General features: G+C 46.2%; 1 protein-coding gene across 2 annotated transcripts in view; it reads right to left on the reverse strand.

Moving 5' to 3' along the window:
• Positions 1–11,912, reverse strand: part of Cyfip2 (cytoplasmic FMR1 interacting protein 2) — a 129,057-nt gene that overhangs the window by 76,841 nt on the left and 40,304 nt on the right. For both annotated transcript variants that reach the window (XM_031354271.1, XM_031354270.1), the window contains exons 10-13: positions 11,184–11,275; positions 9,208–9,325; positions 4,311–4,430; positions 3,325–3,450 (exon numbers count right to left, since the gene is read on the reverse strand). In XM_031354271.1, the coding sequence (XP_031210131.1) occupies positions 3,325–3,450; positions 4,311–4,430; positions 9,208–9,325; positions 11,184–11,275 (456 nt within the window). The remainder of the gene's footprint in view (positions 1–3,324; positions 3,451–4,310; positions 4,431–9,207; positions 9,326–11,183; positions 11,276–11,912) is intronic.

Here is an 11,912-nt window from a genome sequence, read left to right on the forward strand (position 1 = left end):
CACATACTGCATCCAAAGCACTGACATGTCACAGTGGACCTCAGGTATATTTATAGCTATCGTGTGTCAAGCAGAAATAAATGATACTTAGAAAATGATACTAGTATCCTGCCACAAAAGCATGGCTATGCTTCACAAAGCAGGTCATTGTCATCCTGACCCATGCTCTAATCTCACTGCTGATGGATGTCAAATCACAGCTGGTCCTTGAACCACGTTCTGGGTGGCACTCCTGTGCTTTTTGGAGATCTCTCTACAAACACTGACATAAACTAGACCAAACCAGATCACTATTTCCACCCCCATGTGGCAGATAGTTGCCTGGGCCCCAAACTGGAATCTTTTCCTGAAGCTGTCCCCAGGACACCTCTGCTTCTACATGTGCGGAGGAGGGAAGGGAAGCTTGTGTTGTGCTGCTGCTCGAGACTGGCTGGTGGGTGTGCTCGATCGGATGTAGTGGGGATGGAACGATGGGCTTAGGTAGGACACACAGTCTCTTTAGTCCATATTTACCAGCAGTAGACTTGCCTCCCCAGTCAGACTCGAGTGCTAACATGCTGACTTGTGAGGACACAGAGGGGGCGTGTGTGACGAATCAGGGACATGATGAATCGGCCTTCACACAGTGGCCATGCTCTCACACCCACGCAGTGACACGTCTGACTGCATGCACCAGCCTGAAGCACAGAAGGCCCAATGGCTAAGAAAGCCCTGCTAGGCATGGCCTTGAGCAAAAGCCCCTAACTGGAACCTTCTGTTGAACAGGAAAGGAATGACGGAATGGGTGATATGCTTACACGTGAGGCTTGTTTCTGTCTGTGAAACATTAAAAGAAACAGAACAAAATAAAAAAAACAAACAAATAAACAAACAAGCACAATACTAACAGTTGGGGTGAGAAGCCTTGTCAGAAGGTGAAGGACATTCCCAGAAGCCAAAGAGTAGAATGTTTGGCTGCAGTAAGGTATCATGAAGAGAATGAATAAAAACTAATAAGAGAGGCATCCAGAGAGCCTGGGCCAGAGGTGAAATTAAAAAGCATCCAGACAGGGAGTACGAAGCTGGTGCAGCACTTAAGAGCACTAACTGCGTTTGCAGACCCAAGTTCAATTCCCAACACCCATGTTAGGCAGCTTACCATTGCCCGAAACTCTAGCCCAAGGCTCTCCGATGCCTCTGGCCTCCGAAGGTACTACATGCTCAGTCTCTCACACAGACAAACCCATAATTAAAACACTGAGACAAATAAAGAAGGGCTCAGAGTAATTCCAAACACAGAGTGGGCACGACTGCGTGGGCAAAGACCAGAAGGAAAAGTCTGCAACCTGAGACTCTGTAAGGATTTCTAAGCTAGGATCCTCATTTCCCTACTGTAAAATAATAAGGTGAATAAATTAAGACTCTGGCAAAATAGAAAACTAGTGCTCCTCAAAAGGCATTGTCAAGGAAAAAAAAAGGAGGCAGAGTCACCAAGAAGAGAAGCTACTTCCATCGCATACACAGTGAGGGTTTTGTGGCGAGGTTATAGAAAGAGTTCTCACAGTTCAATAATGAGAAGGCAGAATACAACCTTTAAAAACAAGCAAAGAGAGCCGGGCAGTGGTGGCACATGCCTTTAATCCCAGCACTTGGGAGGCAGAGGCAGGTGGATTTCTGAGATCGAGGCTAGCCTGGTCTACAGAATGAATTCCAGGACAGCCAGAGCTGTAGAGAGAAACCCTGTCTCGAAAAACTAAAACAAAAACAAAAACAAAAACAAACCCCCCCCCCCCAAAATCAAAAAACCCAGAAGTTAGTGCTCTTAACTGCAAAGACTCTGACTAAATACTTTACACAGACTGAACACAGAAGAACAGCCAATAAGCACATGAAAAAAATACTCAGTATCATTTGACTCTGGGACATGAGAATGACAGGGTTAATGATAGTCACCCACATGACCATCAGAATGACCAAGATCATTCTCAAGATGGCCACTGCCAAGGCCCATGAGGGCACAGAACAGTGAGACTCTCCGGGAGACTTGGAGATAATGTGAAATCCCCCTTTTTATGGCTACTGAAGGAACATCTATACTGTGAGTACTCTGGTAGAAAGCTAAAACTCAGGCAGGCTTGACAGAACAAGTCTACAGTCCCAAGACTGGCCTTGTTATCAAGTGAGGTCAAGGGCAACTTAATGAGACCTTATGTCAACCAAACCTACCACAGAACAACAAACAAAGCAAAAGAGAACTGAGTTTGTAGCCCAGCTCTCCTCCTATGTCCACCCTCGCAGCGCAGCACGAGGTTAAGGGTGGGGTCGTGATCTGTTTTGTGATTGGATGCTGAGATCTGAACTCAGGTCCCCAAGGCTGTGTAGCCAGTGATCTCACTCACTGAGCCACCTTGCCAGCCCATCATCATATATAATTCAATTTTTAATTTATTCTTAGAAAAATGCCATACATGTATATAACACTATGTATCAACTTGATACAAACTGGAGTCATCAGAGAGGAAGGAGCCTCAGTTGACGAAATGCCTCCGTGAGATCCGGCTGGAGGTCTTTTCTCAGTGAGAGACTGATTCGGGAGAGCCCAGCCCAGTGTGGGAGGGGCCATCCCTGGGCTGGTGGTCCTGGGTTCTATAAGAAAACAGGCTGAGCAAGCCAGGGGAAGCAAGCCAGTAAGCAGCACCTTCCATGGCTTCTGTACCAGTTCTTGTCTCCAGGATTCTGCCCTGTTTGAGTTCCTGTCCTGACTTCTTTCAATAATGAACAGCAATGTGGAAGTGTAAGCTAAATGAACCCATTTCTTCCCTACTTGCTTTTTTGTCACGGAGTTTCGTCGCAGCAACAGAAACCCTGACTAGGACACATTATATCTTGATCATATCTATCCTTACTTCCCCCATCCCTCCAGCCTCCCTCAGGACCTCCCCCTCCAGCTTCATATCCTCCTTTCATAAACATTTATTTATTCATATATTTATTATGTTTTAACCCAATGAGTACAATCAGTGCTGCCCATATATCCATGGGCACGAAGTCATCCACTGGGGCACAGGAACCAACCAATGGCCACACTCTTAAAGAAAAGCGACTCTTATGACCCCAGGAACTAGCAACTGTTCTCTACTAGGGGAAGGGCCTCGGGATCCTCCATATTCGGCCTTTTAAAGTTGCTGGATCCCTCGTCATTTCCTAGTAACCTCTGACAGAGAATAAACTGGACAGGAAAAAAAAATAAGATAAAGGGCATCAAGTTAAAATGATATCAGAATGGAGAATCAAAACCAGCCAGGGTCCACAGGGAGCAGCAGTCCAGGGCATCTGCCCACCCACCTCCACAAAGGCAAACTTCTCCTCGCTAGTGTAATTGTAGCGCGTGGCTCTCTCGTACTCTTCTGCAGTGCCGGGGCAGTCCTTGTTGCAGAACTTGTCTGTGGGGTGAACCAGCTTCCAAGAGTACTAGAGAGAGAAGAAACGGCCAATGCCCACCAACTGAGGCATGCTAAACAAAACAGTCTAGCAATACCAGGGAGCACTAATGGGATGTCGGGGTGAACATACTGACTTGTGCAGGATGGGGCTGGACCCCAAAAACACAATGTAAGAAACTCTAGACGCAAAACACCACACACGCTCTATGAAGTCTATATATGGCGAATCTCCAAAAGAGGGAAGCGTAGAGACAGAACACTGAAGGCTGAACGGGCAGGGAGATGGATATGGGTTTTTAAAAATATTTTTAAAGGCTTTCTTTTAATGTTTTATGTGTCTATATGTCTGTCTGTGGGGATGTGCACGTGGGTGTGGGTGCCACAGAAGCCAGAGGCATGCTATCTACTGTGCTAGGGCTACATTAGTTGGGAGCCAACTAATGTGGGTACTGGGTCCCACATGTGGTATTTTTGTTGTTGGTTTGTTTGTTTAAATGATGAAAATATTCTTAATTTAAGGTCATACAATTCTGTAAATATACTCAGTGTAGGTTTCAGTTGAGTAAGTAGTGTGGTATATGGATTTTTTTTTTCTCCCTTTCTCTTCTCCCTCTTGCTCTGGCCCAGTTGCTCTGGCCCCTTCTCGCTCTAGCCCAAAGGTTTTTTTTATTTGTTTCTCATTACAGGTGGTTGTGAGCCACCATGTAGTTGCAGGGATTTGAACTCATGACCTCCGGAAGAGAAGTCAGTGCTCTTCACCGCTGAGCCATCTCACCAACCCGGTATATGGATTTTTATGTTGAAAGACAGAGTGCCAACTAGAGGCAGATGTCCATGAATGCCTTGTCAATCGGGTCAGTGTGAGGCCTGGCACCTCAGGACACTTACCACCTCCATGACATGGGCGCTCCACTTGGATAGAAGCTGCAGGCCTCGAAGGGCCAGGTCAAAAAGCTCCCGGTACTCTTCATCCGACTTCTGGCTGTCCAGCCCTGAGCCTGTCACCACCTGGGGGGGGACACAGAACTTCACACTCACCACATGGTCCCTGTGCCCGAGGCTCAGAAGCAGTCCTCCTCTGATTCCTTGCGAGAACTATGCACCTGTTATGTTCCCTTGCTAGGTAAACTCAGCTTTGACAGTTGTCTTGCTGAAGGCCACAGGAAGTGTCATATAGATCCCCACTTAGCCCTACATGCAAAGGCTTTAACCCTGTCTTGACTGTATTCACAGTAGGAAGGACGCACTAGTAACCGCCAGGGTCACATCTCTGCAGGGATATGAAGCATGAATATGTACGCATGCAATGACTTTCCGCACAGCACTGTGACGTCACAGGCAACCTGGCTTCATAGTCTACCTCGCATACAGTGCAAATCACAGATCACCAAGATGGTGCCGCAGATCACCTACTAGCAACGATGCCCTGATTAAAAAGATCCGGCACAGATTATCTGTCTGTGTAATATTCCACACCATATACATGTATGTAGCCACATGGTATATGTATATATGTATGAAGGTATATGTATATATGTATATATGTATGAATGTATGAAGGTTGTCATCAACGATGGACACGATCTTTGCAAACTCACTTCACGACTATCTGTAATTTCCCAAATTAACACTTGCAGCAATGCCTCCATTCCCAGCAGACACCTGCCTGTTCCCAGCTGAGCAGAGCCCTCTCCCTTTCTGGGTTTGCTCTCACATTGCAAGCAAACATCTCTGAAGCTTAAGCACTGTCAAGATGACCACAGTTTTGTGCTTTTCGTTAACAATTTCAAGCAGAGTTGATATGTTATGCTGGGGGGGGGTTGGGGTCCCCAACCTTCCTAATGCTGTGGCCCTTTAATACAGTTCCTCATGTTGTGGTGACACCCAACCATAAAATTATTTTTGTTGCTACTCCACAACTGTAGGTTTGATACTGTTATGAATTGTGATATAAATACTTATGTTTCATGATGGTCTTAGGCTACCCCATGAAGGAGGTCATTTGACCCCAGACGGGTTGTGACCCACAAGTTAAGAATCACTGTGCTATGTAGTGCCCTACCTGCTGGAAATGACAGACATGTTTAGAAACACTTCCTTCAAGCAGAAGTCATGGTGCTGTGACCCTCATTTAATCTCAGTGAATCATCCAAGATTACCTATCTTTAGATAGAAATGGAGCTCAAACAACACTCTCTGCTGATACAAACACTATGGCATGAGGCTCGTGGGAATTTTGACTTCCTCTATGGGCAATGGCTCATTATTTTCTTTTTTAAATTAGAGTTTATAGTGTTTTGTACGGTGTTACTACTGAAAGTCATAAAAACTGTAACATATATGCACATAGAAACGCGTTCCTCTTGCCCGATGTATTTGAGGTAGTCTATGTCCAAGGATATATCCATGCAATGTTAGGTGGGAAATATGAAAAAATGCAGTATCCATATTTTACAAATTTTGTCATTATCCCCTATACACAGAAAACCAACTATTTATAGAGTGATGTTTAGCTTTAGTTGCCAACTTGGTACAACTTAGAACTGATATCTCAATAAGAGATTGTCCACATTGGGTCAGCCTGTAGGTGTATGTCCATGGGAGATTGTCTTAAGTTAACTGGATGTGAGAAGATCCAGCCTACAGTAGGTGGCACCATTCCCTAAACAGGAGGTCCTGAATTGTGTGTGAGTGGGGAAATTGACCATAAGCAAGCAAGCAAGAGAGCATACACTCATTTCTCTCCACGTCTAACTGTGGATGTGACGTGAGCAGCTGTTTCAAGTTCTTACCTCTGTGGTTTCCTCAAGGTGATAGACTCTTGGCACACACACCCTGTGTGACAGTAGTTTATGAGGCAAAAAGCTTCAGAGAAGCCCGTCTCCTGCAATGTCTCCTTGGTATTCCCTAACTCAGAGGTAGCGCAGATATGTCCTTGCGATAGTCGATGGAGGGTCTCGCATGCTAGGTGCCCCTCAAGATATGATTCATTTATAACTAAATAAAATTGGAAGTTGTCTTCTAATTGGCACTCACTAATGTTCCAATACCCTAATCTTTGCTGAGCCAAACCTTGGCCTGGAATTTTGGAAAGAATTACCCATTCAGACTAATTGCCTCTGGCATTGTTAGGGAGATAATGAAGGGAGTAGTTCCACTGAATGGTAGCTGATAATCCCAGGGCAAGTTTAACTAAAATCCTCATTTCAGTCATAGGACAAACCACATTAGAATTGCAGCTAAACTACTCCCAGGGATTAGAAGAATGAGACCCCTGGGACACATCTCTGCTAGCCCAGATGATTAGCATAGTGGGTGTCTACTAAGGATGGGCGGGACCTTAAGTCAAGTAAGTGTGGGTGTGTTTTGAGTGAAAGCTGTACTGCAGAGATTCTAGCCTCTACCATCCTGTCTGGCTTGCCCGCAGCCCCCCAGGACTCTGGCCAGGCTCGAGCAGGCCCAATCGCTTTCAGAGCCTGGGAGTGGGGTTGGGGATGGGTACTGCTCCTGTCTAGAGGAGATGGCTGTTGTTTTTGACCCAGTGTGTTTCAGATAGTCTCAGATGTACCTTGACCACTGAGCCACCTGACTTTTCTTTTTCATTTGTAATGACCATAAAGGTCAGATATTTAATTTTAAGAATATATATTCAGATCCTGCGCTTCCTTGTGTTGTGTCTGTTTGTCATTTCTTTGCTGACGTCTTGCCGACTCGACCAGGACCCTGTTTCTCCCGTGGGTTAAGAGAGGCCAAGGCTGGCTGGCCTGTGTCAGACTCTAACCTGGAATTGTGAACTAAAATAAACTCTTTATTCTTTAAGTTGCCTCTTGTCAAAAGTATTTTATCACAGTAACAGAGAGGAAGCTAGATTATATGGCATTTACACATTGTAGTAAGTTTTATACTTAAATAGAGGCAATTTATGATATATTTGAGTATGCAAGTAGGTTATATGAAAAATAGCAACTTCTATAAGGTACTGGAGGATCTATAGACTTTGGTGTCAATAGTAGATCCTGAAGTATTACCTTGTGAATACCAGGATGTAGTAGTAGTAGTAAGAGTAGTAGTAGTAGTAGTAGTAGTAGTAGTAGTAGTAGTAGTAGTAGTAATATCTTTAGCCAGAATTAGTCTCAGATAGCACAAACATGTGACTAGGAATTCCAGCCTCAGGACAAATGATTTCCCTGCTTATCCCAGCTTACTGGCACATCTAGAAAGGCAGATACAGGTTTGGTCTAGACATGGTCCTTGTAAACTCCAGGCTTACTGACCACACCGCCTGTATTTTGTCAGACTGATCCTCATTTCAAATAAGCTGGGTTTATGATCACAGATACTTCCTGAGTTGGGGTTTGGAAAAGGATAATCACTATGGCCACTGGCCACGTGGTGGAGCCAGTGAGCAAATGTGGCCTCTTCCACAATATGGAAGCTCAGATTGGGGACCTATGTAGAATTAAACAGCGCATATTATGTATCTGTGAGAAAGGCATCTACGGGAAGGTGTCCACAAAAATATATGATAATCAAAGTTAGTCCTGGGATGGTAGGATTCTATGGGATTGGTTTTGTTTATCTAGTTTTTTTTCCCTTAAGTCTGTGAATTAATATTTTATAGTTGATATGTTCTTACATTAAAAAAAGAAAAAACTCAAAACCCAATCTTTAGTATTGGGAGAGATCTTTATGGTGCACAAGTGGACCACTGCGGCGGGTGTCAGCTTTCACTTTCCGTTTTCTCTGGCACAGGCTCTCTTTGTTGTTTGACATTGTGTTCACGGGCTGTCTGATCCACAAGCATCCTATGTTGCTGTAGGAGCTCTGAGGTTGCAGATGCGCGCTACCACTCTCCTGGCTTTGTGTTACTTCTGGCGATCCTAAGTCAAGTGTCCCTCATGCTTGCATGGCAGTGTTTACCCATTGAGCCATCTCGGCAGCCCTTTATGGCTTCTTCCTTCTCGGATTCCACTTACGTTATTTTTGCAAAGATCGTATATTATTACATAACTATGCATGTTTAAGTGGCATGAGGAACAGGAGTATTCAGAACGCTGTCTCTGGCCATGGAAGGTGACATGGGATGAATCTTGTGCAGCTGATGAACAGTTACTGGTCCTTTACTCTATTCCTGACACAACACATGTGACAGGCACTCCATTAATTACCTTAGTGAACCTTTCAACAGAAACGCTGTCATTACCTCTATTGAAAAGACGTCTGAATTATTTTTAATTGGCACAGTAATTGTAGATATCTATGGGACACAGTGTAAACATGCAACACATATATAATATGTGATGACCTGACGGGCTCCCTGGTGTACCTATTGTCTCTGATGGCATTTCTTCAGATGGAGGATCATAATTATCATCAAACACTGGCAATCTACTGTGCGATAGGACATTATAAGTGATTCCTCCTACCTGGCTATTTTAAACCCATATTTTTTTCTTAAATATGTGCTATTTAAAGTACAAACACCCCAAGAAAAAAGAAGGAAGGAAACTCTCTCTCTTATCAACCGTACCTCCATATCTGTTAACAATACTCTCTCCATCACTGACTCCCTGCCCACTCCCATCCTCCTCTGACATTACTAGCATTATGCCCTTTTTTGCAGGAGAAAGAACTGATACACAAAGATCCTGAGCATCTATCCTTGTCTAACTCTGAACCCTTACTTCCAGCTTCTGGCAGTGCGTTCCCCCTACCCCCTACGCTGCCTGCTCTTGCCCAGGCTCCTTGTACAGCGTCAGGCCCTGGACCAGCCACAGAAACTCACCTCGCTGTTGCTGTAGCGAGCCAGCTCAGAGATGAAGCGGATGTGATCATCCCGGATCTGAACCATCTGCTCACAGATGTTGTACTGGGGGCTGATGCTACTCTGAGTGCATGTCCACCTGGGGAGAAAACCACAGGAGTTGTGTATGGGTCCTTGCTCCAGGCACCTCCGTGGGACAGGCTCCTTCTGCATACTAGCTGCTTCTGGTCCTCAGACAACATAGCTGGCTCCTCTGGGTGAAACCAAGCGGTAAGGTGCCCACCTACGCCCCAGAGCCTGCTCTGTAGGCACCATGGCTAGAAAGAAGAGCCCTGTCTCTGCCTTCTCCAGGTTTTACCACGGGTGTTTCTGGACACCAGTGCAGGATACTCACCAGGTTAAGTGAGAAGGCAAGAGTCAAGATCACAGCCTTTCTGTGGCCACAAAAGGATAGAATCACAGGCGAGCAAGATGAAGGTGGACAACCTCCCTGTCTTTCCCAACAAGGATCTGGCGACACGGATGTACCCACGGTGAGAGACTTCCTAACATTCTGAGAGGTGTGGCTGGTACATCCTCTCCACCACTCCTTCCTTCCTCTATTCCTTCTACTTCCCCTTCTCCTCCGTCCTCTCCTCTCTAATTTCTCTTGTCTTCTTGAGAGATGTCATTAGGAAAAAAAAACCTACCCTGGATTGGAGAGGAAATAAACGAAGAAAAACCTTCACTCTCTGCCCCTCTTCCAGAACTAGCGGCTCAATAGACAGATCAAGAGAATGGGAAGCCAGTAGGCAGGTGAAGGGTTTGGACAGAACTTGGATTTAAAAGAAGACGCAAAGGGTCTCTCCTCAGGACTATGAGTAATGAGCCTTCCTCTGACTTCGGCTCTCCTAGCTTTTCATTTTGAGCTGCTTGTAGAGGGGCACTGTTGCTTAAACTTCTGACTCTGTCTGATGCTAAGTTGATATCTGCCCAACCAGTCTGGCTCTCTAAGACTGCCAGACATGAATTTTCCCAAGGACTCATCTCTGGGGTTCCAGGTATAATATAGGTTATAGGCCAGGGACCCCTTTGCAGGTATCTTAGGTTTGTTTGAGACAGGGTTCTAATGTAGGCTGAGGCTGGCTTTGAACTCCTAATCCTCCTGCCTCCAGCCCCCAACTGCTAGGATTGTAGGTGTTTCTAGTATACCCAGGCTCTGCTGGTATCATTTTAATCCCAGCTATTAAGGCAGGCTGCAGCAAGAGGATCACAAAGTCAAGGTTAGCTTAGGCTACAGACCGAGTTTACTGAATGAGTAATGACCTCAAATAAAAAGTAAGAGAGATGAGGCTGTAGCTCTGCATGTGAAAGGCCTTGGCTTTACTTGTCAGCGCTGCAAAACTAAGAAAGACACTGACCAAAGAGTGGCAAGGACTCACACGGATAGGCCATGGTCTCTTAGTTGTAGAGAATACGCATGTAGATCTGAATCTGAGATCAGAGGGACAAAGGCTGCAGCCAGATTAACCGCCTCTCACAAAATACCCCCCCACCTCCGGGAGCCACTGATTTACCCCCAGGCCTTAGCATAGATTCCCTAGAACCATGGTTTATTAGCCGACATAGGGAGAAGTTACCAACCCAGGTCACAGCTGGAACCATCCAAGCCACACCGTTAACCACATACTTACTGCATAGTCACAAAACCTGAGCAGAGACCTGAACCAGGGTGATGACTGCTGCCATCAGTAGACTCCTGCTGTCCCACTGAGGGGAGGGGGGGGTCACCGCAGACCAGGACAAAGGGTGTGGCTGTGCTCTGAGCCCTTTAGACCCTGGCAGCCAAGGACTGGTGCAAAAGGACCCAGAGCACCCAAGCCATTCCCCTCCTGGCACTGTGGGAATCCACCTGCCCAGGGCTCTGGGGAGGGAGGAGGGACTGAAGTGGTCCCTCAGCTCCCTGCCCAGGCTGGGCGTCCTCACAGGAGCCAAGAGACATTACGGCAGGCACTCACTTGGACTTGTTCTCTTCATAGTGAGCACTGGTCTTAATGTATCTGGCCAGCTCTATCTGCATGTCGCCGAAAAGGGGTACCACCTGCAGCTGCTGCAAAGGAAGCAAACAGAGCGTGTGAGATGGCTCGTGCGGGGCCGGGGCTGCTGTACCCATCCGTCCGTCGGGGTGGAAGGCTTCGGTGTGCACCTGGGGCCAGTAGCTTGAATGATTCCTAATAGGGTAGCCATGGGGTCCTGGCACCCAGAGGAATCCCAGCCAGCATAAGGCCCTTCCCCTGCCTCCAACCAACTGCATACTTCAAGCAATTGACAGCAGAAAGCAAAGTAACTGATCCAGGGTCATATAGGTGAATAGATGAAGCAGAGGGCCAGATGGCTAGCCTCCTTATACAGGGTGCTTTCTACAGCTCAGAAGATTTCTGCTATTCCAAACATGACTAGGAGCTGATGGCAGTGGGCTACTGCCTGGGGTAGCACCTGAGACTGCCCACCTGATACCTAACTTAAGGTGCAGATAGCCCAGGACATGTGGAAGGGAGGCTACTGTCTCCTTACATCCGTCTCTCCTGCAGTGGACACAGGACCAGGGGTTTTACAAATACTATCTCAGCAGAGCCTGGCTGTGTAGGCCTGTAATCCCAGATACTCATGACACAAAGGCAAGAGGAGCTTGTGTTCATAGGCTCCATGGACAACTCAGTGAGACTTATAATAAAAAGTAAAAAAAA

This window comes from Mastomys coucha, unplaced genomic scaffold (genome assembly GCF_008632895.1).
Source record: "Mastomys coucha isolate ucsf_1 unplaced genomic scaffold, UCSF_Mcou_1 pScaffold5, whole genome shotgun sequence".
In the NCBI taxonomy this organism is placed as follows: Eukaryota; Metazoa; Chordata; class Mammalia; order Rodentia; family Muridae; genus Mastomys; species Mastomys coucha.